The 26,670-nt window shown below is 42.7% G+C and overlaps 2 protein-coding genes across 3 annotated transcripts in view; both read left to right on the forward strand.

Moving 5' to 3' along the window:
- Positions 1-2,069: 2,069 nt before the first annotated feature.
- Positions 2,070-9,129, forward strand: Dusp12 (dual specificity phosphatase 12). Of its 2 annotated transcripts, XM_050158078.1 has the most exons (6): positions 2,075-2,453; positions 5,866-5,979; positions 6,215-6,333; positions 6,670-6,766; positions 7,062-7,245; positions 8,497-9,129. In XM_050158078.1, the coding sequence occupies exons 1-6, from the start codon at positions 2,113-2,115 to the stop codon at positions 8,656-8,658; spliced, it is 1,017 nt and encodes a 338-aa protein (XP_050014035.1). In that variant the 5' UTR covers positions 2,075-2,112; the 3' UTR covers positions 8,659-9,129. The 2 variants fall into 2 exon arrangements, with proteins under 2 accessions (XP_050014036.1, XP_050014035.1); XM_050158079.1 differs by lacking the exon at positions 7,062-7,245 and having other exon boundaries at positions 2,070-2,453; positions 8,497-8,575.
- Positions 9,130-15,125: 5,996 nt separating this feature from the next.
- Positions 15,126-26,670, forward strand: part of Atf6 (activating transcription factor 6) — a 174,991-nt gene continuing 163,446 nt past the window's right edge. Inside the window, exons 1-2 of the mRNA XM_050158193.1 lie at positions 15,126-15,194; positions 16,049-16,247. Of these exons, the coding sequence (XP_050014150.1) occupies positions 15,126-15,194; positions 16,049-16,247 (268 nt within the window). The remainder of the gene's footprint in view (positions 15,195-16,048; positions 16,248-26,670) is intronic.

Genomic DNA, 26,670 nt, shown 5'->3' on the forward strand with positions numbered 1-26,670 from the left:
AGGCTGTTTTGCTTTTGACTCTGACCTTTGCGGTCAAGTCAGGGTCAGGGTATTTCTCCTTTGCCCTAGTCTCAGGGTCAAGTCAGGGTCAGGCTGTTTGTCTTTTGTCTCTGACCTTTGGAGTCAAGTCAGGGTCAGGGTATTTCTCCTTTGCCCTAGTCTCAGGGTCAAGTCAGGGTCAGGGTGTTCTTTCCTTGACCCTTTTACCCTACAGCTGGGAACTTTTTTTTCTATTGATATTCTATTTTTTTCTTTTATTGAAAATAGATTTTTTTTCCTCTCACAAAGTATCTCCTAATTATGGTTTCCCTTCTCTTTATTCCTCCCAGTTCCTCCTCACTTTCCCTCCCACCTGGATCCACCCCCTTTCTGTTTCTCCTTAGAAAATAAACAGGCTTCTAAGGAATAATAATAAAATAAAACACAACAAGATAAAACTGTTCTTTTTACAACAGTACTATTTGGTTTCATCATAGGTCCCTGGGCTATCTAATCTAAGGTTATTTATTTATTTATTTATTACATATACAGTATTCTGCCTGCATGTGTACCTGTACCGCAGAAGAGGGCACCAGATCTCATTACAGATGGTTATGAGCCACCATGTGGTTACTGGGAATTGAACTCAGGACCTCTGGAAGAAGAGTCAGTGCTTTTAACCTCTGAGCCATCTCTCCAGCCCCCTAATCTAAGGTTCTTGATCACTCACTCATTGTTGGGTATGGGTTCCATCCACTGTGGTGGGCCTTAAGTCAAATCATATGTTGGTTGGTTACTCCCATAAATTTGTGCCACTATTTCAGTAGGCTATCTTGTAGGTGGAATACCGCTGTAGATTAAAGCATTTGTGGCTGAATTGATCTTTACATTTCCCTTTTGGTAGCATGCAGAGTACCTTCCTGTACCAAAGATGCTAGCTCTTAGGGATAAAGGCTCGATGTAGGCACCAGCACGACTTCTCCATGTTCAATGAGTTGTATAGGTGTTGCCTTCCACAATGGAGCCTTGCCATCAGATGGCAGGGGGCAACAGCCTGGATTGTTTGGGGGTTCCTATGGGACCCCTTTGACCAACAACTCAATTAGATGTAACCCAATCCAGGTACTGGAAGTTTCATTTGATGACAAGAAATGTCAGGTTATGACTCTGTCTCCTCCATTAATTGGTGATCTCATTTAGATAACCTTCGTGTGTGTGTGTGTGTGTGTGTGTGTGTGTGTGTGTCTATGTGTCTCTGTGTTAGGAAGCTTTTACTATATTAGGTTTTCATACCACCCCTCAAATGGCCCTTAATTTTTGACTCTCTTCCCCCTTTCCCCTCCCCTTCTCCATTCCATCCTTTTGTGTTAGCCCTCCCCTCCATCCACGACCATCTATCTATTCTATTTCCCTTTCCCAAGGGAGATCTATCAGTCCCTAGTCCCTTTCTCTATGCCTACCCTCTGTGGTTCCATGGGTTGTAGCTTGGTTATCATCATTGACTTAATAGCTAATACCCACATATCAGCCAATACATACCATATTTGTCTTTCTTGGTCAGGGTTACCCCACTATGGATAATTTTTTAGTTCCATCTATTTACCTGCGAGTTTCAATTTAAAAAAAAAAAAAAAACAGCGGAGTAATACTTCATTGTGTAAATGGATCACATTTTCTTTATCCAGTCTTCTGTCGGGGCACATCTAGGCTGTTTCCAATGTCTGGCTATTGTGAATAGAGCAGCAGTGAACATGGTTGGGCAAGTGTCTCTGGTTAGGATGAAGCGTCGTCCCGTGGGTATATACCCAAGAGTGGTATTCCTGGACCTTGAGGTAGATCAGTTTCCACCTTCACCGATTTCCATAGCGGCTGTGCAAGTTTGCAGTCCCGCCAGCAAAGGATGAACGGAGACTTTATTTTCTATCTTGAACTTTGGAGGGTTGTGGGGAAAGCTACGCTGAGTGCAGCTTAGCACCACGTCAGCAAGCCTCCCTTCACGTTGCGCAGAAGCCGTCATTTTTCCCTTGGCCGCGGTCCGCCCACGGCGCTGCAGAGGGGCTGGTGAGAGCCAGAGGCCGCTCTAGCCGGCCACACGGTGGCGGTGCCGCGGCTGCCTGGCTTCCAGGTGCCGCCATGTTGGACGAACGGGGCTTGAACCATGGTGGCGAGCGCCAGGCTGCGGCTACCGGCACCGCCAGCCCGGCTGGACACATGGTGGAAGTGCGGCCCGGGCTGTATCTGGGTGGGGCAGCGGCGGTGGCGGAACCAAACCACCTGCTGAAGGCCGGCATCACCGCCGTGCTGACGGTAGACTCGGAACCGGGTTTCCAGGCTGGAACTGGGTTCGAAGGACTCCGGAGCCTTTTCGTGCCGGCGCTGGACAAACCCGAGACCGACTTGCTCAGCCACCTGGATCGCTGCGTGGCCTTCATCGGCCAGTCGCGAGCCGAGGGACGTGCGGTGTTGGTGCACTGGTAAGTGCAAGGTGCCAGGGGCAAGCCTCCTTTCTGCAGAGCGCCCGGGAGTGGAGGAACCGGCTGTCATAGCTGATAATCTCGCTCCTCATCCTCATCCTTGGGGACGGCTCAAGGAGGAGAGTCTGGAGACTGGCCCCTGGTTCGTGTTTTGTTTGGTTCATTTTGTAGCATCAGCCTATCTATGTATGAATGAATGAATGAATGTATGTATGTATTGTATGTATGTATGTATGTATGTATGTATGTATGTATGTATCTCTACCTACCTACCAATTATTTATCTGTCTCTCATCTGTCTATAGTTTTGGAGTTGAATGTAGTGCAGCTAGATTTATTGGGGTGAAAATATGTGATACTTTTCTTTCTTATCCTAAAAGTCACTGTGGTTAAACAAAAGAAAACCATAAGCCTTTTTTTGAGACAAGGTCTTACTGGTGTAGATCTGGCAGGCGAGGAACTCACTCGCTGTGTAGACCACTCTGGCTTCAAAACCAGAGATACCCGCCGGCGTCTGCCTCCAGGGTGCAGCACACCTTCAGTGCGCCACCATGCCTGAGTATTTTTAATCAAAGTTTTACATAACCAAGGAAAAATGCTTGGTTTGATTAAGACTGGACAGTCATATAGCAGTGTGGTTGGACAAAAGGAGTGTGATCTAATGCCAATGGAGTGAGAGGGTAACTCGGCCTGACCCCGTATTGATCTTCTTCCTCTGGGGTGTAGGGCGAAGCCCTTTCTGGAGTGATGGCCTTAGGATACATCAGACTAAGCAGAGCAGAGAACTGATTTGTCCTGCTAGCATGCTAGGCAGACACTCTAGTACTGTGGCCTAGCTCCAGTCTTAAGAGGATGTCTTTGCAGCCGGTTCTCACGCAGAAGGTTGGAGAAAGGCTACAGAGTACTGTCTCCCTGTCTCTCTTTCTGAGCTGTAAGTTTTACTGTCTTGTCCAGGCTGTCCTTGAACTTGGGACCCTCCTGCTTCTGCCTCCTGCACGGTTGTATTTATATGCATGTGCTACTAGTTTGTCTTTAATTCTGGTCTTTGTGCTTCATATTGGAGTAGAGGGTCTGGTCTCTCTGCCTTGTCCTGGGGTGAGTGGGGAGAAAGAGAAGCAGAAGAAATGATAAACAGATCAGGGGAGACCAGTGTTGAGAGAAAAGGACCTTGCATTTGTTCTGTAGTCATTACAATTAAAAAAAAAAATCTGTAAATAATTAGCCACTAAGCCCAACCTGTAAGATCACAACCAGAAATCAAGTCACTCCCCAGCCCCGTGCAGCTCTCTGGGACAGGAAGTTGAAACAATGTGAACTGTGCCCTTATATCACTTAGAGGTCTCTTTCTCCTGTTAACAGCTGTGAGCAAGGCTAAGTTGTCACCCCCCTCTGCCCCCGCCCCACCCCCAAATAACTTTATTTTTATGTAGGGCCCTTCTGCCTTGTGACTTTTGGTTTTGGAGACCAGGCCGGGATAGGTTACCACATATTATGGAGCGTGCCTCCCTCCGTGAAAACCCGTAAGAGTTAGAAATTCCATTCGTCCTCTGAACTAGAAGTCTCTTCTCTTTGGGAACCCCGACATTATACATGGCGGCTGTAGCGCTCCTTTCCCAGACTTCGAGGCCCTGTTTCCCCCTTCAGGGCTGGCACGAGCTGCCTCTGTTATGATCCAGATTTCTCCTAACACGCTCTCACTTCAGTGAGGATCACGCCTCAGGGAGATCTCCTTGCTCTCACCCCTAACAAAGCTCACTTTTGAAGGGTAATTTGTGTTGTTCCTTTCTACAGACTTACAGTAAGTTAAAACACAACCTGACTCAGAATTGTATATCCCTTTTCATTAGGAGAAGGGGACAGTGGGGAATGTCAGCAGATTCTCAGAAGTGTAGTAAATGGGTTTTCAGTGGCCATGGAGAAACATACGAAGCCTGTTGAGCCTGTGGGAATCATAAACGATTCTTTTGGCTTATTGAATCGGATCGAAATAGAAGGCAGCTGTGTGTGGCAGTCTGCTTTGGTGTTTTGACAAGCTTGTCTTTTCCCGCTGCTATTTGACAATAATTAATGAAAACTCAGGGACAGGACCAGAAGTAATTTTCTTCATCCTTGGTACCTCTGAACTTGAAGCAAACAGGAGGAAAAAGTCTCCATCTGCTGCTCATTGGAGATAATCGGCATACTATGATGTGTACTATGATGTATACTGTGATGTATACTATGATGTGTACTATGATGTATACTATGATGTGTACTATGATGTATACTGTGATGTATACTATGATGTGTACTATGATGTATACTATGATGTATACCTATGATGTGTACTATGATGTATACTGTGATGTATACTATGGTGTATACTATGATGTATACTATGGCATATACTATGGTGTATACTATGATGTCGGTTTTGAGCAATAATCTATGCATCCCTTCAGTGGTAGGAGAAGTTAACAGTTGGCATTCTCAAGACTGCAGAGTAAAACCAGATTATTATTATTATTTTTTTTTTTTGATTTTTCGAGACAGGGTTTCTCCGTAGCTTTTTGGTTCCTGTCCTGGAACTAGCTCTTGTAGACCAGGCTGGCCTCGAACTCACAGAGATCCGCCTGCCTCCCGAGTGCTGGGACTAAAGGCATGCGCCACCACTGCCCGGCTAAACCAGATTATTTTTATTTCTTTTTTTTTTTTTTTTGGAAAGGGGGCTGGGATTAATTTTGAGCTGGAACCTCAACTCCAAGATATATATATATATATATATATATATATCCCTATGCTCTGCTTGGGATGAGGGAGACTGGGGAGACTGGTTGATGAATGGTGGAATAGGATGTGAAGGATTCCTGGGCCTTGTCTAGGAAACTGACAGCGTATATTGCAGCAAAAATAAAAGGCTGGAAAATCTTAGTAGGTGTTGGGGATTCCTGAGTAGTCCTGCTGGGTTGGTTTGAACTGTTTTGTTGGACTCATGTGCAGTAGTCCTAAGGGTGGACACAGGGACAGGTAGTGATGAAAGACATATGGGACCAGATCTGGAACAACTTGGAGTTAAGAGCAAAGGAGCTAGGACATCAGTTAAAAATTTCAAGGTAGTTATTTTTGAATAGTTAGTACATCCATATTGATCAGACTTTAAAAAGGAATAAGGAAATCAATGGCTGTGCTTGTATGTTGGCAGTATTTAAGAGGTGTGGGTTAATTGGAGTGGAAGTGGAAATGATCTGGGCACAGCGGTACACACCTGTCACCCCATCACGTAGGAGGCGGAGACAGGAAGATTGCTATAACTATGAGAAAGGGAAAGATAGAAGTGAGGTGGACCTAAAGTTTACCATTAATGGGGGCTGGGCTTTCCCTTGGTTTTTAATTGCTGCTATTTGCTGTTTTATTTTGAAGGTCTCTTTTTCAGCCATGCAGGAGTCAGTCGAAGTGTTGCTGTAGTGACTGCCTTTATAATGAAGACAGACCAACTTACCTTTGAAAAGGCCTATGAAAGCCTCCAGACCGTCAAGCCGGAAGCCAAGTGAGTCCTGTCACAGTAACACTTCTTTCTCTTCCTTTAAAGTCTGTATGAATGCATGGTGTGTGTGTGTGTGTGTGTGTGTGTGTAGTGCATGTGTAGGGCTGGGTGCACGCCCCTGCACTTGCACGGGCCAGAAGCAAACTTAGGGTCTTCCTCGGCTGCTGTTACCAGTTCTCCTTTTGTCCTGAGGTTTTATTGAAAGAGGGCCCAACTTCACGCTCACTTTTCATTGCAGGATGAATGAGGGATTTGAAGGGCAACTGAAGTTATATGAGGCCATGGGATGCGAAGTCGACACCTCTAGCGCAGCTTACAAGCAGTACCGGCTCCAGAAGGTCACCGAGAAGTACCCGGGTGGGTAAACATTGATCACTGGTGGAATCTGCACTCCGCTGAGGTCTCATTTACGTGGACACTAAATACATTATATTACTTTTCAAGAACTAGGAGGCAGAGACTGCCGTTTCCTCTGTTTAGCAGAAAGTCACGTGGTTTAAAAATGGCTGGGATTGAAATCTGACAGTTCCATTTAAAGTGAAGGCTTATTCGCCTTGCTTTCCTCCCTGATTTCTCAACCTGGAGAGTTTTGTTCTAAGTTCAGCATGTATCGCCTCAGTTTGGCATTGGGATTTTGTCTGAAAATCTAGAAGGTTGATGTTGACAGTTGGATGCATTTAAATTACCTTGCAGAACTTCGGAATTTGCCTCAAGAACTCTTTGCTGTTGACCCAACTACCATGTCACAAGGATTAAAAGATGACATTCTCTACAAATGTAGAAAGTGCAGGTAAAATATTTTGGATCCTCTGGAATTTTTAATCATCTTGGTAGTTGCAAAAGCACTTCAAGTTTTATTTTCTTATCTCTCTAGGAAGGAGTTGTTTAATTGAATATTATGGAAATTTTACATGCAAACCTGCCTCAGAGAGAATGTAGCTTAGTAACCAGATTGTAGGGCTATTGAGATTTTGAGTGGCATACTCAATGTTGTATTTTTTTGGCTTGTAAGAAATATTGTACATTTCATCTTTGTTTTCATCCTTTGGAAGTCGTTAATGCTTTTGTCTTTGGTGGTTTTGCAGGCGATCTTTATTTAGAAGTTCTAGTATTTTGGATCATAGTGAAGGAAGCGGGCCAATAGCCTTTGCTCACAAGAGAACAACACCGTCTTTGGTACTTATGGGGAGTCAGGCTCAGTGTACATCTTACTTCATTGAACCTGTACAGTGGATGGAGTCGACTTTGTTGGGAGTAATAGATGGACAGGTAAGAACATTATTTTCTGTTTGCAGTTTTGTTGTGTCGTCTAAATTCTTTTCCCTTCTCCACCTTTAAACTGTATTTTAGAGCGGGGAATGTGGCTTAGTTGGTAGAACGCTCATCTAGTATGCGTGAAGCCCTGGATTCCATCTCTAGCATCACATAGGCCAGGCCTGAAATGCCAGCACTCTGGAGGTTAAGGCAGGAGGGTTGGAAGTTAGGGGCACCTCAGGCACACAGTGAGTTTGAGTCTATCCTGACTGATGTTCATGAGGCACTGTCTCAAGACAACACAAGAACACACATTTTTATTATTTTTAATATCTGTATTACATCTTTTCTCTTTTGTATCCGGCTGTATGTACCTGTGGGGGTTCTGGGGTGTCACACACTCATACATGGAAGTCAGAGAACAGCTAGTGAAAGTTGGTTTCCTCTGTTCACCATGTTGGTCTCAGGACCAAGCTCAGGCCATTGGGCTTGGCCGAAGGGTCCTTACCTGTTGTCCCATCTTATTGTCTGGATAAAAAACAAAACTAACAAACATCTGTGTTGTAATCAACCATTCCCTTCTGAAGATTCTGAGAACTCTTTTTAGTATATGAATAAGGTCACCAAAAATAAGAATCCCTACTCAGACCATGCACACTAAACATAAGTGATATGCTGTTGCTAACAGAGAGAGTGCAGAAATCTTGGTGAGTACTTTTGGATTTCTCTGACGCACATGCTCCTGATACCAGCTAGCAGTAGAAGATGAGAATCTGAATGTGCATTTCCATCCTTTACCATGAGAGCCTGATTTGGACTCCTGTTAATAATCGATTAGAAGCCAAGTATTTGTTACCTTGATACAAACGTTCTTAGTTGCTTTGAGCTTTGCTTTCCCCCTTCATCCTGAGGTTCCTGTCCCTCCTTTTCAGTACAAAGTGCCTCTCCTGTGGTAATTGTACTTTATGATCAACCCAGATTACAAGTTCCTTGATGGTGACACATGCCTTGAATCCTAGCACAGGGGAAGCAGAGACAGGCAGATCTCGAGACTCTACAAAGCGAGTTCCAGGACAGCCAGGGCTACACAGAGAAACTCTATCTCAAAAAACCAAAATCAAAACTAACTAACCAACCAATAAAAAAAAAAAAAAAACAAATTTTTTGAGAACAGGAATCATGCCTTAGCTATTTTATATTCTGCATTATCAAAGATAGTTGCTGATGAATATAAAATGGATAGACTGACACATTTGCTTCTTTCAGCTTCTTTGCCCAAAATGCAGTGCCAAGTTGGGTTCCTTCAACTGGTACGGAGAACAGTGCTCGTGTGGTCGATGGATAACTCCTGCTTTCCAAATACACAAGAACAGAGTGGATGAAATGAAAACGTTGCCAGCTCTGGGATCACAAACAAGGAAACTATGAACTTGGGACACAGTTTGGAATAAAACCCGATGAAATGTATTTCTCTTGATCATTATCTTTCATAGCAGAGGCCAAAATTTCATTTAGTGTCCAAAGGTAGTTACTGTGGCAGATACGTGTTGGTAGCTTATCACATGATGTATGATGCATATACATTACTTCACTGGGCAATCCAGGCAATCGTGTACATTTGATTTGATATTAAAATCTTTTATAACCAGATGCCCTGTTACATGTTTTAACCTTTTGTGCTGTTTGGATCTAGCCCATGCTTTAAGCATGCTAGGTAAACATTCTACCTCTGACCTATATCTGGGACCTCTTACACATGTAAAGTTGTGCTTTATAGTATGTTGGTTGTATGACACTAAAATCTAGATGGATAAAATTGTATGTAAAAAGTTGAGATTGTCCGTATCCAGGTAGATATTCTTTGGTTTTCAGAAATATAAAGCAGATTCATTTGTTGTATTTTGAAAAATTATTTCCGTGTCTCATTTAAGGGGCATTAGTGAACCTACACATGTGCCTTTTGGTGACTCCTCCTGGGGAAATGTGAACAGGCATCTGTACTGGGCACTGACCACAAACCAAAGAGATGCTTCCACCCAAGTCCAGCTTGGTAAACCGGTTGAATTTATTGGGGTTACTTCCAGGAGTGTGGGTAACTACTCACAAAAGCTACATTCCTATGGCTTCCTGCTCAGTTTGTAGGCAACTTACTGCAGGAGAGTCTCTTCTCCCAGTAACCATTACAGTTTATGTTACCTTTGGAAGGACCTGTTGATCGATCTTGTAACTGTCTTGAACCTTGTAAATCGTTTTAGTCCCTTTCTTCCCTCCTGGAGTTGGGAGTGTAGAGAGAGAGGGAGAGGGGAAGGAAGTGAGTTTTGAAAAGGTTACAGTGTAGCCCTGGTGTGTGTGTGAGAGAGACTGAGTGTCTATGTAGCTCTGGTTGTCCTGGAACCCACTCTGTAGACCAGACTGGCCTGACAGAAATCCAAGTGCTTCAGCATTAGCTAAGAAGGCCTTAAGACATACTTACTCATCTGTGTCTGTGTATAACATTGACAAAGCTGGGTAGTGGTGGTGCACGCCTTTAATCCCAGCACTGGGGAGACAGAGGCAGGTGAATTTCTGAGTTTGAAACCTGTAGTTAGACTTTCCTTTGTGGGATTACCAGCCTACAAATTATGACACAGACTTATTCCTGATTATGAATGCTTGACCACTAGCTTAGGCTTATTCCCATCTAGCGCTTGTAACTCAAATTAACCTGTTTCTATTAATCTACATTCTACCACATGGCTTTTAATTCTGTCTCTGTACATCCAACTTGTTCTGTGTCTCGCTGCTCTCTCCCTGGAAGTCCCACCTAGTCCCTCCTGCCCAGCTATTGGCATTCAGCTCTTTATTAAAGCAATCAGAAAGTGCCTTGGGCAGAGACACTTCTTTACAGTATATAAAAGTATTATTGCAGAACAGAGGCCAACCTGGTCTACAGAGCAAGATCCAGGACAGCCAGGGCTACACAGAAAAACACTGTCTCAAAAACAAACAAACAAAAAACCCCAAAACAATTAAAAAAGACACTGACACGGAAATAATTTTTAAATAACGTGAACAACAATTCTCTCTGAACATGCCTAGTTAGTTTGGCAGGGGCATTACTGATGACTCTTGAGAAAGACCTTTGTATATGATCTGAAGCTTCTGGAAGCTTGCATATAATATTTCTTAAACAAGGAGAAATTCTTTCATTTATGTCTTTCATAAAATTTGCCCACCCTTTTCTTTTTCGTATCTTCTCAAAGCTTTTCAAAACCTGGTCACTCCATGAGAGTGCCTCTTTGTGGGTAAAAAATGGTTTGGCACGATTTCATGTGGCTCAGCTTACCGTCTAGCCACCCTACACCATAGCATACAGCAGAGAGCAGCCATTTCATCTGAACTTAGATTTTCATATAATGTGTAATGTGCACTGAGACCATGTGTGCGTTATTGTAGGTGACACAGTGAACACATCAGTCAAGCCCCTGCTTTCTGGCTACTGCAGTCCGGCTGGAAGGGGCAATGCTTTTTTGAAAGCTAATTGTACTTGCAAGTGAGGAATGGCTGGGAAACCTAACTATGTGAAGTTCAGCCAGGGTAGTGGTGCATACCTGTAATTCCAGTCCTCTGGAGGTGGAGGCAGGAGGATCAGGAGTTAAGGTCTTCCTGAGCTTTGCTGGGAGTTGGAGTTAAGGCCACAGGAATCTTAAAACAGCAGAAAAATAGAACAAGGTGTAAGCACACTGCTTTGGGGCCACTGGACAGCATGACCCTGAGTGTGTCTACTTCCTTTTCTGGGTGTGGATGGTGCTACCAGGAACCAGCCAAGACTTTGGTTCTCTGGGTTATGTTAGGCTTGGTGAAACTGGTGTGGGCAAGGATCAAATGCCCTAGAACAGATGACAGCCAATATTTGGGGCTCTCCAGTGAATTGTTTTATATTGCTTTCTGATCAAACAACTCACTCTTAACTCCCTCCCCACACTCCCCACCCTCCAAGCATCTTCTCGCTTTCATGTCTTTTTGTTTCTCTTTTCCCATCCACTGAACTTAACTGGCACTATCTCAGTGAGCACGGATGAAGTTGAATCCAAATTAGAATCAAGACTGACATCAAAATCTCCTTTACTCTCTATATCCTGATATTTGGCTCCACTATTCAGGGTAATATATATATATCTTAAAGATGTCATACCGCAGTGCTGATCTGACCAAAATCTAATAGTACTGATGAGACCCAATATAAATAAGGTGTAATTTCACCAGTCAGGTTTTTGTTTAACCAGTATTCATTGGTAGGTTACCACTAAAGTACAAACCAAATGGTTTTATTCTCCTAATGAGGATACTATGGTAGCTCAGGTACCCATGAAGAACACATCATCCCTTGATTTGATCTGCCATCCCCCCAAGCTCCTGGGACATCAGTGCTGGTACCACCTCTCCAGGCTCAAGCGGCACTTATCCAGCAACTGGGACCTGGTTTTCCAAGATGCCCCAATGAAGGACACATCTGCACTTGTGTCTTGGTCATTTACCTTTGTCATTCACCCTTGCCTCTTACATATAACCAGGCCACATCTCTGTTCCATTCTTGATGACAATCTCCACTCCTCCCATGGCTAGCCCTGCTCGTAGGGCCGGTGTTACTAATCTATTTTTCTTCTAGCAATTTGCCTTCTCAGCTTCTGCAAGGAACAGATGCATGAGGTCTCCAGGATAGCAGCTAACTGAATGCTTCTTCACCCATAACCTCCCACTGAGTGTGAGCCCCTTGACTCCCAGACTCCTCAACATCCTCTGGGATGTTGAACTGGAAGCTCTGTATCCGTTTCAGCCTCACTCTCCCAGTGACCTTGCCCCTCAGAAAGCCCACCAAGGGTCAGCTCCTGCCCCAGAGCTGTTCAAGATCACCCCTACAGGGTTTTTAAGACCTGGTCACTAGATCTGCCAAGAGCTCTCTCTCTCCTGCCTTCTCAAGAATCACCAGGGAGTTGCTTCACTCTGCTTTGCTCTGTTTATTAAATCTGGGATTAATTGTTAGATTTGACTTATTGCATCAACGGAGGATATCCAGTAACTGTGGATCCAATACTTACCACATAGCGAAAGTGAACTTCGTGGCCAGGTTTGAATTTAGAAGTGTGAAGTATTCTTGCAAAAATAAAAGCAAACCTCCCCAGTCTAGTCTGTAAAACTGGCAGCTTTAGGAACAAGTTAAAATAACTATGAAGGTAATGTCAGCAGACTCACAAAGTAGGCAGTTCTCAAGGCAAGACTAGTTTCTTCAACATACGGTGCCAAACAAAGTGGGGGAAAGTGTAGAGGAATATTTGCTTCCACTCTGTGAAGATGTGTCACTGTGGTTGGTTTAATAAAGAGCTGAGTGGCCAATGCTAGGCAGGAGAGACAGGTGGGATTTCTGGGGAGAGAGGAAGAGGAGGAGGAGTCTAGGCAGACAGATTATGCCTGGTAGGTGAGACTCTGAAGAGGTCTGACATGGTACAGAGCGAGGTAACTGAACTACGTGGCAGAATGCAGATTAATAGAAGCAGGCTAATTTGAGTTATAAGAGCCAGTTGGGGACAAGCCTAAAACTAAAGGCCAAACTTTCAAAATTTGTAAGCCTCCGTGTTGTTATTTGGGGACTGGAGATTCAAAGATTCAAAGTCTGACAAGAAAAATTGCTACAGAAAAGGGATTGCCATGTGAACTAAACACAGTGTGTTAATCTTATTTGTATCTTCATTTTCACAAGCCAACTCGAGGTGGACATTTTATTTTTAGTATTTATGTGTATGTGTGCACACTAGTTTGAGTTTGTGTGCCCCACATGTGTGCAGAATCATTTGTAGCAGAAGAGGACTTCTGATCCCCTGGAACTGGAGTTATAGATGGTTGTGAGCTTCCATGTGGCTCCTGGGAACTGAACCCGGGTCCTCTGTGAGATCAAGTGCCTTAATTGTTGGGCCATCTCTACTTCTAGACAGGCATTTTTAAGACTGAAAAATTGAATGTGGAACTGATAGATATTAGGTAATATTAAGGAATTACTGACTTTGCTAGGTGTATATGGTATTTTCAAAATAGGCTTTGTTTAGATAAATGAAATACTATGTCTGAGTGTAAGACTGGAAAAAACAGAAAAGGTATTGGGAGGGAAGATAGATGGAACAGGAGTGGCAGATGGTTGAAGCTGGGATGGTGGCAACATGGGGATTCACCACATTGCCTCTTACATTTGTTAAAATAAACGTGAAAGTGTTGCTTTGTGCACAGCGTAAGTTTTTCTAGGTGGGAAATCCTAAAAAAGCATGCAGACAAAGTATGACAAGAATGGAATCCAGCAAGGGGTTTGGACACAGGAGTGTGGTACCAAAGTCAATTGTGTTACTATGTCTAGTGTTGCTACATCTAAGATACCAAACAACAGAGAAAGAATGAAAACCAAACTATAAACTCTGAAGAGGAAAACCTCAACAATCTCAGGATAGGCACAGATTTCTTAAAATACAAGTGGCAGAGACCCAACAAGCGACTGACATTCACTACACTGAACAGAGAGCCGCCCCTCCCCTAACAAAGATAAAGACAAGTGCCAAGCCAGGAGAAGACATTCACAACACACACAGTAAATGAACAAAGGAGGCTGTCTATCTAAAGATCTGCATATCGCTGGGAGAAAGGAATCCAGGAACACACTTTGTCAAACCGAGTGGACGGTTCACAGAACAGTGTGTAACGAACGTTGAGTACAGCATTCCTGTGCTGCCAGAGAAGTGTGAACTACAGTCACACTACTCAGAGTGGCACAAATTGTCAGTTTGACCATATCTAGTGTTGGTAAATATGGAAACTGCTCATTTTGCAAGTGACCCAGCAAGACAGGCTTGCAGGGAATGTATTTCATGTACTAGTACACAACTAAAAGACCATCTTAGGTCAATAGAAAAACTGATTACATCTATTCAAGGAAGTGTAGCAGTTAAAATAAGGAGAGAGCCTCAAAGGGTAATACCCAACAATTTGGGGGAACATTTACAGTGTTACACATTTATGTGAACAACCCCTGCCCCCAACACTCAACATATGTATTTACAAACATTTAAACATGGTAAAAGTAAAAATTAAAACAGAGCCGGGTAGTGGCTCACGCCTTTAATCCTAGCACTCAGGAGGCAGAGACATGCGGATCTCTGTGAGTTTGAGGCCAGCCTGGTCTACAGAGCGAGTTCCAGAACAGGTTCCAAAACCCTATCTTAAACAAACAAACAAACAAAACAAAACAAAAAACCCTCAAAATTCCAAACAAACAAAAAACCAAAACCAAAACAAAAAACCCGAAACAAAAAAATTAAAATGGACTAAAAAGATTTCTATAAAATTCTTGATAGGAATTGTCTATTTGGACAGAGGGAAATTAAATTGGGTGTGTAGTGGTATAGTTGGGAGACAGTCCACCTTTCCTGTCTATAAATAAAAAATTTCATATACTCTGAGAAAAATTTATATTTAAGTGAAAAATTTTAATATTTGTTTACTTAATGACAGGTATCCAAATGTTTGTATCGTAATTGCCCAGACTTTCTGAATAAGAGAACTTGATAAAAGTTAAATTTTATAAAAGTTAAAAACTGAAAAGTTGAAGTTCAAGCGTGAACTTCAACTTTCATTAAAGACTATGGTGTTTGGTAGGTAGAGAAATAGAGAAAACTCGATTTTATTTTAGTTTGTATGTCAATGAATTTGAAGCGCCAGAATGAAAGTATTATAAATTTCATGGTAAATAAAGAATGTATCATTCCAATGATGGAAGGAATGGCATTTATTGTATGGGGACTTTAAAACTGTGTGTGTGTGTGTGTGTGTGTGAGCGTGTGTGTGTGAGCGTGTGTGTGTGCGCATTGCACGTGTCTATGCGGGTGCGCTCCGCTCGTAGCCGGACTTCACGAATTCGGAGCGGGCTTCCCCGCATTCCGCAATCGGTAGTAACAGCAGCCACGAGGAGCTCGGAGGATTCTGGGAAGCATTTCTGTTTTGTTTGTAACCATGGGAAAAATTCCACTTGGTCCTAGAGGGATCCGCGTTCATTCACCGATTCGTTTTAAAAGTCACTGGCCACTGAAACTGTGTAAAACTGAAAAAGAAACAATAGTACGTCTTGAAACTATTTTTTTAAACACGTTTACATTTTCAGTTGGAATTCATGATGCGTATGGTTTTCTTCTAAAACTATTTAGAATCTTGAAGTTTTAGTAATAAAAGATTGACAAGTTATTGCGAGTTTTAGAAATTCTTCAGGAGGCAAGTGTGGACATGAGAGTTTATCTTATATATTTTCTTTGTTTAAATTTATTTGAAGGCGGACTTTCCACAAGTATGATCGGTAAGAATGTTTTCCTCCGATTGCCTGGAAAGAATCAGTTCTAACAAACGTGGAAAATCCTTTGTGTTCATCTGTATTTACTGTGTACGTGGAAATTTTTTACAGCGAAAGAAAAGTGTTCACAAAAACAGAATCAGATTTGCTGCCAATTTCTAATTTTGTTCTGAGATATCTACATCGTAGTATCAAGCAAATTAAAGAGCAAACTGCTATGGTCAGGAGACTTTTCAGTTTTAATATTATCAACAAATTTAACCGAAGTAGTTAAATCTGCGTACTCTCTGCCCATTTTTAAAAAAGAAAGAAAGAACGAAAGAAAGAAGAATGACAAAGAAGCTCACAGCGGGACAGAACGTGCTGAAATCGTCCCCAGGGAAACATTTACTCACAGGTCGGCTTGGCTTTAACGCTGACGTCTCCTTAGCTTTTGCTACAAGTGCGGGTGTGCGGTGAGATAGTTTGCCTCCGCTCGGCCACCGTCCGTCAGCCCTCAGCATATTTTGTCCGCCGGCCGCCGCCGTTTCGGATTACTCACCGATCGGAGTTCGGAGGTACGGAGAGGTATCTGTTTCGCGGAAGCTGGCTGGTGTGGCCGGCACCATGGAGTCGCCTTTTAGTCCGGGATTTCCTCACCGACCAGAGGAAGACTGGGGTGAGTGGATCTGCGAATGTACCCGGGCTCGCTCGGGCCCCCGTTGCGGGGGTTTTCCTCCCGGTTTCCGCCCGGCGGCGGTGACAGGTGGGGACGAACCTTGCCCAGGGAGCGAGGCCACGGACTGGGGGCTCGTGGAAGGGCCTGGCAGAACCACTGGGCTTCTGTCCTGGCCGCAGCGACGTGGAAGTGATGTTCGAATCGGGGAAATCGCTGTAGTTTTTCAGCGTGTGTTCCTGGTGGAAATACCAGGTGATCTTGAGGGACCAGAACTCAGCAGGATGACTCTGGCTGCCGCTCCAGGCAATTTTCTCAGACTGTGGGATGTGGTTGGGAGTGAAGTGTGTGTGTGTGTGTGTGTGTGTGTGTACGTGTGTGTGTACGCGCATGTGTGCCCTGCACGTGCGCGTGACATGTTTGAGAAAATATGGTTGAAATACACACAGAGAAGAAAATCCTTATCTCTCCGCTGTCATGGTTGATTTAAGGCATATATCCAAATTGGCAAAGAAGCAAAGGTCCCAAGCACCTGACCCGTGTCCCTGATTACTAGATCTGTCATAAACTGATGTAATCCTGACTGCTGTCCAAACAGCTCTGAAATCTCTTGCTAGATCTTGCTTGGTTTTGGTGTTCAGGAAGGATGTGATGGAGAATTGACACCGGACAAGTGTTGTCATCTGAATCCTTAGAGGAACCTGATATTCCTCTTTTGATTACGGGACAGGGATCCAACATGAAGGTACCTCGGTGGATCCTGTAGTTAGACTGCACCGTTCTTCAGCATTGTAATTTTGGGGTGTTATTTTCCTGGGGCCAGACCAACATTCCACCACACGAGTGGACTCTCAGCTAGAATGTATTGAACATCCTAGTTTAATTTTCCAGTGGCACATGTGTTCTACAATTACGATCTATGAGAGATTTATTTTAAATTATGGAAAAAAAACTGTAGGGGTCCATTCTCCAGTGCGTTTCCCCAACTAAATGTTTTGTTATAGTAACATTAGCCACTTGCTTAGGGCCTTGTTTTTGTCAGCTATCCCACTAAGCACGCTACGTGTGTTATTGGTGGCCACAGCAGTCCAAGGTCCTGCCGTCCTTTAGATGCTGAAATTGGGGCTGACAGAATTTGCACTCAGTCTTAGAGAGGTGTTGAGTGGTAAAAGTAGGATTAGAATTAAGGCCATCTAACTCTGAGGTCTGTGCCTCTGGTTTTTCACTCTGTAACATTTTCCTAGCTTTTTTCTAAAGGTGGATTTTTTTTTTCCTAATGCTTCTTTCTGATTTTAACAAGTCTGCTTCAGTTATAGTTGTGGTTTGTTTTCTCAACCATTTGACCCTCATATTTTCATGGCATTTCTTAAACTGTAACACGAAGCACTTTCTGATAGCATTGTTTTGTCTTGTTTTCTGACTCTCGGCTGCGTTTTCCTAACTCCTAAACTTGATTCTTTAATGGAACACTCAGTTCTCTGTATTCAGTTGACTGACTCCATTCTCAGGTATCCTGCCCCATTTCTCCTTGAGTACGCTCTTTCCCTGTTGTGTTTTAGGTTTCTTTTTTCAGACTGTTGACAATTATCTCTTGGATGAGTACTTTTTTCCCTTAGGTGTTCAGTAGGTAGGAAAGATTTTGCAGGCGTTAGGCACTACTGTCTACTAGGGTTTCTCAATAGAATAATGGATTCTTTGGGAGTTGCTGTTTTGGATGTTTAATTATTTTACTGATGTATTGATGTTTTAAAAATATTTTTAGCAACTGCCTTGTTAAAATTTAAATATTAGATTTTATAATTAGTATTTCTTATGATTAACAGCTTGAACAATTTGAAGGACATTTTCTCAGCACAGGATATGATGGGATGTGCTTTTATTCATTTATTTTCTGAGTGTGATTAATGAACTTTAGAGCCGACATCTGCAGATGTATTTTGGAAAGGTCCACAAGGCAGATGTTTTGGGCATCACTATCATGTGGCCTGGGTTGCAGCTGCTCTGCCGTGGTGAAAAAGCAGCCATAGGCGGTGCAGATAAGTGACTGGCTGTGTTCCCATAAAAGCTTATGGAGACTGAAATTTGCATTTCACATAGATGTATTTCTCTACTTATTTACTTAGAATCTTTTAAAAGCGTGTAGCTCAGGCTGTCCTCATGCTTCGGATATTCCTGCCTTAGCCTTCTGAATGCTGGGATTATAGGCATACAGTACCATACCCGGCTCCCATTATGGCTGTTGTTGTTAGGTCTTTTGAGACAAGGTCTTGCTATACAGCCCAGGGTGGCCTGCAACTTTCATAAGTCTCCTGCCTCTGGCTCCCCAGTTATATCTAGTGTATTACTTAATGTCTTTGTAAATGCAGCTTAGATTTTTAGAGTGATCTTGCTGATAGGACATGTAATTCCATAGATGCCCCCTCTCCTCTCTACAGTTCCCTCTACTGGTATCATCTTACATTACTATGCTGGTCAGTTGGTTGTTTTTGTTTGTTTGTTAATTTGACACAAGCTAGAATTATCCGGGAAGAGAGAATCTCTATTGAGAAAATTCTTCCATTAGATTGTCATTTAGGCAGGTCTGTGGATATTTTTTTCCTTATTAATGATTGATATGGGAGAGCCTAGCCCACTGTGAGTGGTGCCAACCCTCAGCAGGTGGCTTTGGGGTTTTGGGGTGCATAAGAAAGCAGGCTGAGCAAGACAGGGGGAACATCATTCATCTATGACTTTGGCTTCAGTTCCTGTTTCTAGGTTTCTGCCTTGAGTTCCTGCCCTGACTTCCCTTTATGTAGACAGTGATTGGGACATGTAAGCCAAATAAACCCTTTCCTCATCAAGTTGCTTTTGGTCATGGTGTTTCATCACAGCAATGGAAGGCAAACTGAAGCAATTAGTGTGGGACTTTGTTCACATGGATGAACTATGTTGATCAGTTTTTTTCTTTTCTTTCTTTCTTTCTTTCTTTCTTTTCTTTTTTCTTTTTTTTTTTTTTTTTTTGAGACAGGGTCTCCAACTTGGCCTGGAACATTTGATGTAACCCAAGATTGCCTTGCATTCTTAATGCTCTTGTCTCAGCTTTGCAAATACTGGACTTATAGGCATGAGCCACCATGACTGGCTTGGTACGTTAGTATTAAGTGAAGGATGAACATTATAGGTGTTTTGACAAGCACAATGCCATGGGCCATCATTACAGTGTTGTGCAGAGTAGGGTGAGAGCGTCTCTCTTGCGAATTCCCTGTGCTCCATCCACTCATCCATCCTTCCTTCCACCTGAGTTGTCCCACACCCCATAATAGATCTTTTCTGTCTGCACAGTTTTGCTTTTGTTGTATAGTTGGAACCATGCAGTATGGAGCCTTTTCAAATTGGCGTCTTTACTTAGTAGTGTGCACTTGAAGTTCCTCTGTGTCGTTCTGTGCCTCGATGGTCTATTTCTATATTATAATTTATAAATATCATTTCTTATATTTAGCAAATAGTGCTAAATATAAAGGTTTTGATAAATGTTTAATGACACTGACTGTCATTACAGTATTCTACATGCTGTGGAGGATGCTAGCATGCTCAGGTTTGGATGCCAGCCCTCTATCTTGGCTTGTAGATGACTGCCTTCTTGCTGTGTCCTCACATGGTGTTGGAGGAAAGCATTATCCTCTTCTTCCAGATTCATTTAGCCTTAGTAATCTCCTCAAGACCCTGCGTCAGATATAGCCATCTTGGGGATTATAGTGCCCATATGAATTTTTGGAGGACATATTCAGTTTAGAGTACACAGTTTGTGTGTCTGTTTACATGTTGATATTGTGGTTGCTTCTGATTTTTGGCAGTTAGACATAAAGGTGCTCTAAACATCTGTGTGTGGGTTTTTGTGTTGATGTAAGTTTTCATATCATCTGGACTGATCCAAAGGAGCTCAATTACTGGATCATATTATAATTTGGTTTATAAGAAACCACCAAGCTTGTACCATTTTGTGTCTCCACCAGCAATGAGTGGATGTTTCTGTTTGATGGTGTTTGCTGTTGCCAGTACTTGGAGTTTAGCCATCTTAACAGGTGTGTGGTGGTCCTTGTTTTAATTTGCAGTTTTCTAATGTTACATGGTGTTGAGCATCTTTCCTGGCTAGTTTACAATCTTAACTTTCCTCTGCTTTCTTCCTCTCTCCCTCTTGCTTGAACTGTTCAAAAGTCTCTCTCTCTCTCTCTCTCTCTCTCTCTCTCTCTCTCTCTCTCTCTCTCTCTTTCTCTTCCTTCCTTCCTTTTTTTTTTTTTTTAAGCCACTTGAGATGTGTGTCAAGATGAGAAGCTTCCTGCTGCTGCGGTTTCTCTCATGTCTTTAGTATCTTCTTTGAAGCTTCTCTTCTTTCCTTTTCTTGTACTAACCAAAGGGTGACACTCCGCTGATGACACAGCTTTCCCCAAAGTTCTGGTGAAAGCCTTCTGCACCCGGCACCGCAGAATATAGTAGTTGTCTTTTTTTTTTTTTTGTCCTTCTCTGCCATTTCTAGGACATGTTCCTTTCCTCCACAAGCAATGTCTAGGTGTCAGTCTTATCTTGTCACAGTATGCAGTCTTCCACCTCTTCCTGTTGCAGAGACCTGCTGATTCATCACTTTCACTGGGAAATGTAGCTACTAACTTACTGGTGCTTTCTCTGACATTGCCTGCTAGGATTTTTGGCTATTTCAGTAGCTCGGCCAGTCCATTCCCTGCCTAATTCCTGATGATTGTTCACTAAAGCTTCTCTCTGAAGCCTCTGGCACCTCCTCTTTCATGCTCTGAATCAGAACTTCCAGTCCTTTCCTCATTTCCCCCACCACACACTTGCCTTCCCTCCATACAAGCTGAAGTTGGCTTCTTGTTCCTAGATTGAATCCGGCCTTCTCTGTGTGTTTCAGATCACTATGCTTTATTAAAAGTTGCTCAAGCTATTTTTCTGGTGCGTATAGCATTTCTCCCATCTCTTAGAAAAGAAACGTTTAGTGATTTCACTTCTCCTATTTGGAGGGGGGGACAATGCCAAAGTCTCCTTAGATGTTCCCTTTGTGCTGTTTCCGCATTTCTCCTTCTTTTCCCTTCTTTTTTTGTAAATAGAGAAATTTCTTAAAAGTCCATGTTCAGGGGTGACTCCAACTTTTTCTTCTTTTTTGGCTATGTTTATTTATTTGTGTGTGTGGGGGGGGTGGTCTGCATGCCAAGGCACACGTGTGGAGGTCAGAAGATTACTTCTGGAGTTGGTTCTTTACTTGTATCATGTGGGTCCTGGGGATCAAACTTAGAACGTCAAGCTTGGCAGCAAGCACCTTTACTTATGAGCCATCTTGTGATCCCACCTTCCATCATATTGAAAATAATAAGACTCTGATCAGGCCGAGATGAAGTAAAATGCGAGATCACTGTGGAGGAGTAAACAAGTATGTGGTCAGGGCAGAGGGAGATGAGGTTGAAAAGCTCACTAAGAAAGCTAACAATCGTAGCTGCTATTGTTGAGGGAAGTCTAAATATTGGGAGTGTGAAATTGGTGAAGGACATAGGAATAGGCAGTAAATTTTAATACTCTACCTTGATTTGTGCCCTTCGTTTCTCGTGGAGTCTAATGAAACAGTCTATACGTATAGAAGTGTATGTCTTCATTTTTTTTTAAACCACAGAAACTGAAAGATCAGTACACTGCTACCCGCATTTCCCTTATGCACCGACTGTTAAAATCCTGCCCCACTTACTGTGTCCCTTATTAGCCACACTTCCCCTCCTCCACCACCTGAAACACGAACATGTGGAAGGAAACTCCTAAATACTTTACCAGGTATTTCTTAAGAACAGGATGTTTATTTTAAAAAAAACCATGAATGCATGACAACATTTATAGTTCTAAGCCAGATCACAAGGTTCCTTCTTACCTGGAATTAACTGTGGCCACCAACCACTTACAACAGGAACTCCTTTTGAGAAGTGTGCTGTGTGCCCACCATAGTGTGGTGTGTGCTTACAAAACCTGGATTGTAAGGTCACTTTACACTTACATTGTATGATACATATGTGCACATATAATACACACATAAATGCTGTCTGAGATTAAGTAAAATACAAGAGCAAATGATGCAATTAAGACACAGTAGATGTAAGAGATATGATATGTCTACCAGTGTAACCTGGCTCACAGTTTTACTGTAACTTTTTTATAAGTAGAGGGAGCATAGTATTAAACTAAGGGTAAGGGAGTGTACTGTAGCAAACGCGACACTAGTAACGTAGTTGTTGGTTGTCATTATCAAGAATTATGTGTGTGCTATCCACAGTTGTATGCTTTATGAGCTTCACAATAGTTCTTTACACGTCACCACCACAAACACTTGAGCATGCACCTCCATAAGACACCGACAGCCCTGGTTTTTCAGTTCTGTTCTAACTTTTTGGGACTGTCTTTATATATTGTTGATCATATTTGTTTTCAACATCCCTTTTAAAAGGTTTTTTTTTTTTTGTTTGTTTTCGTTTTGCTTTTTAAATAGACTCTTACGGCCTATGTAGCTAAGGATGGAGGATGACTTTGAACTCATGTCTTCTTGCCTCTATCTGCCAGGTGCTGGGATCCTAGGATCTGTGCACGCTTCACTTTGCAGATGGAGTTACATCTCTAACCCTTCAGCAGGCTCAGCAAGGTCTTCATTTTCGTTTTTTTTCTTTAAGACAGGATTTCTCTGTATAGCTCTGGCTGTCCTGGAATTCGCTGTGTAGACCAGGCTGGCCTCAGATTGAGAGATTCACCTGCTTCTGCCTCCAGATTCTGGGTTAAAGGCGTGCACTGCCTGGCCAGGGTCTTGTTATGTAACCAGGTTGGCTTCAGACTTTCCATTCTCCTGTCTCTGCCCCTGAGTGCTGGCTTATAGGCGTGCAATACCATGTCTGACCAACTTTTGCTTTCAGGTTTTTTTTTTTTTTTGAGACAAAGTTTCTTTGTATGGTCTTGACTGTCCTGAAAATCACTCTGTAGACCAGGCTGGCCTTGACTCACAGAAATCCGCCTGCCACTACGTCCCGAGTGCTGGAATTAAAGGTGTTTGCCACGACTTGTTTTCATTTTTTTGAGAGGATCTTATGTAGCCCAGTCTGACTTCCAATTCCTTGTGTAGCTGAGGATGACCTTTAGTTTACTTTAAATAAAAATTTTCTGAGGTTTCTTTTGTTTTATATGTATGGGTATTTTGCCCATGTATGTTTGTGCAGCCGTGTCCCTGTCTAGTGCATGTGGAAGTCAGAAGAGGGTGTCAAATCCCCTGGGACTGGAGTTGCAAATAGTTGTAGGTGCTGGGACTTGAACCCGGGTCTTCTGTAAGAACAGCCAGTGCCTTTACTAAGCCATCTATCTCTCCAGCTACAATTGATATTAATTTAAAATAAATTTAGTTAGTTATTGTTGTGTATGTGTAACATGTGTAAAGGTAAGAGGACAACTTTGTGGAGTGGGTTTTCTCCGTTCACCTTTTTTTTTTTGTTGTTTTTTTTTTTTTTTTTTTTTTTTTTTTTTTTTTTTGATGGTTTCTCTGTATAACATTCTTGGCTATCCAGGAACTCACTTTGTAGATCAGGCTGGCCTCAAAGTCACTGAAATCTGCCTGCCTTTGCCTCCCAAGTGCTGGGATTCCAGGTGTGCATCACCATTGCCCGGCTCCATTCACCTTTAGATGGGTTCTGAGAACGGAACTTGGGTCGTGAGACCTGCTTAGCATGCCCCTTACCAGATGAGCCAACTCACCAGTCCCTTGAATTTCCTTATCATTTCTCTGTTTCTACCTCCTGAGTAGGAGAATTACAGGCATGTGCCATGCCCGGTTTCTGTGGTACTGTGGGTTGAACCCAGGGCTTCATGTATAGTATACCGATTGAGCTATATCCCCACCCCAGTCCTTTGTTTTTACAGCTTTGTTGTAGCTGGTGTACTGAAAAGCCTGCCCGAGGGCTATGACAGAAGCCAGGAGACTATTTGGAGGCTTCTATGGGAATTCCCATAGTTAACTGATGCAGATGTGTGTAGCTACACAGGCCTGTTTTTGAGTTGAGACTTTTGTGTTCCTCATGCTGGCCTTGAACTGGTGAACTCAAGTCAAGTCATCCTGTTGCTTCAGCTTCACAAGTAGCCAAGACCAGAGGTCTGTGCCGTAATGTCCATCTAAAATTCTGAAGCAGTTTCAGATCTGCAGTTGCAAGAACACTGAAAAGAACTCTTGCATGCCCTCCTGCAGTTTTCACGTCATGTCACAGTTGCCCCATTTCTTTCTCTTTTTTATCTTCCCCTTCTTAAATACTACAGTATATATCAAGCCCATCACCACAAGAAAATAACAAGCACAGCCCATCCCAGGCTTTTCTATATTACCACAGTGTGTTTCTTCCACTCAGAAAACAAACTCTGATGCAACACTTCTGTTCATTTCACAGACATTTTAAATTTTGCTGACTGTCTCAATGACTTTTCCATTCTAGTCTGGAATTCTCCCTGGAAACACACAGTGCTTTTATCTCACATGTCTCATTGATAGCCTTTATTTTGGAATAGCTCTAGTTTTTTCCTGTCTATTATGTTCTTGGCAGTTGTTTGTGCTAGAAATCAGTAATAATCTGGGTCTATCTACTGTGTCATGTGATCAGACTCAGGCCATGCAACGGCAGGTGTGCCGATGGCATGATGCTGGCTGTCGAAGGTGCTTGGTCACATGATTAAAGCTAAGTTGCCACCTGTCAGGTTTCTCCTCTGTAAAGTCAGTTTGCCTTTTGTGTTTTTATTTATATTCAGGGGACAGAATGTGATAGGACACCAATGTCCTGTTGTTATTAAAATCCCCACACCCCTATCCTCTTGAGTGTGGCAGCCTGCCGCGTGCACATTGTCTGTCTCTATCCTATCTTAGTTGTTAATTTGCAAACAGCGCTTACAGCATTAGAAAGCAAACTCTTTTCCACCCTTCCTTCCTCCTTCCATGTGAATTCATTGATTTTTTTTTTAAATCGTAATGAATTGTAAACTTTTACTCTAATGCTTTCTCAGGTTTGATCAGTGGGAGTTCTTTCATGTTAGTGTCTATGGTGTTTGGACATATTCATGTCCTTTTTGTTTGTGTGTCCATGAGGTACTAGGATTGAACCTCAGGGCCTTGAACATGTCAGGCAGGAATGCTGCTACAGAACTGTGACCATTCTTCTTTTGATATGCTCTTATCTTTGCTGAGAATTTCCTTTTTTTTTTTTAAAAAAAAAAAAACACATCAAGATTTCTTAGGCTTATTTTATATGTTCTCTGCTCCAAATCAGCCATTTTTCCAAAGAGCCCCATAATGATTTTCATTTAGTGGAGGACGGTGTTTAATATCTGATGTCTGAGCATATTATTTCCATTCTGTTGGGGCGTCATTGTGCGTAAACCTTTCAGCAGACAGAACTAGGGAATAAATGCATGTCTCTGTGTATACACACTCGTAAATATCTTTAATGATCTCTTGCTCTCTTCTTCTTCTGCTTCTTCTTCTTTCTCCTCTTTTTCTTCCTCCTCCTCCTCCTTCCTCCTCTTTGAGGCCGTTGTCATAGTAACCCAGGCATGCCTGGAACTAGGAATGTAGCACAGGATGGCCTGAAACGGGTTATAGGCATGTACCACCACTCCTGGCTGTATATGAATGTATTTAAAATTAGGTCACTTAGTAATTATTTCAATCCAACAACTTATAGTTAGCCTTCCCCTCCATGTTTTAAATTCTTCCTCAGTGAGACATCACACTCCAGTTCTTTTAGATATATATTTATTCATCTGCCTCATCGGTTAGCAGATTGTTAGCTGTAATCGCTCCTAACTACACATGCTGTCTCTTCCATCTGTCACGCTGTTTCCCCTCCCACCAGCTCCATTTCATTGGTGCCTAGGGAATATTGCCACCTACATCAATCAACATGCTCTTCCCCACTCTACCATTTCTTTGGATACCAGGCTTTGCTGCAGATGACTATGCAAAAACCCCCAGCAGCCTCATTGCTCGGCTGTCTTAGAAACTGACTTCTTTGTGTTGGGGAGGCTAGGGAAGAAAGGAAGAATGAGTGAAAGGTAAGAAGCCAGATTATGGATGTGTTTTGAATTGGAAGCTCATAGGATTTGGAAGTAGATCTAGTACAGAGAGCATGGGAGAGGAGTAAACAGTGATTTTAGGGTTTTTGACTTGAGCCACCAGGAGAACTGAATCCATTACTAAGTGACAGAAACAGAAGAAGGCTTGATGGAAGTAATGAGAGCTCATGTTGGAGTGTACTAAATTGGAGATGTAAACTCAGTGTGTTACCAATGCTTCTTGACATTATCAACTGGAGATACATACTGGGGAATGCCTGGCACCGAGATGCTATTTAAAGCTATGAGTTCATTGGAGTTTCAAAGA

The sequence above is a fragment of the Alexandromys fortis genome, unplaced genomic scaffold (genome assembly GCF_014885135.2).
Source record: "Alexandromys fortis isolate MF-2015 unplaced genomic scaffold, M_Fortis_MF-2015_v1.1 scaffold_106, whole genome shotgun sequence".
Classification (NCBI taxonomy): domain Eukaryota; kingdom Metazoa; phylum Chordata; class Mammalia; order Rodentia; family Cricetidae; genus Alexandromys; species Alexandromys fortis.

Excerpts from the sequence above, each read along its gene's own strand:
- Dusp12 (XM_050158078.1), top strand. The coding sequence starts at position 2,113 with ATGTTGGACGAACGGGGCTTGAACCATGGTGGCGAGCGCCAGGCTGCG. Across the intron at positions 6,334-6,669 it reads GGTCACCGAGAAGTACCCGG|AACTTCGGAATTTGCCTCAA; the intron begins GTGGGTAAACAT and ends ATTACCTTGCAG. Across the intron at positions 7,246-8,496 it reads TGGGAGTAATAGATGGACAG|CTTCTTTGCCCAAAATGCAG; the intron begins GTAAGAACATTA and ends TGCTTCTTTCAG.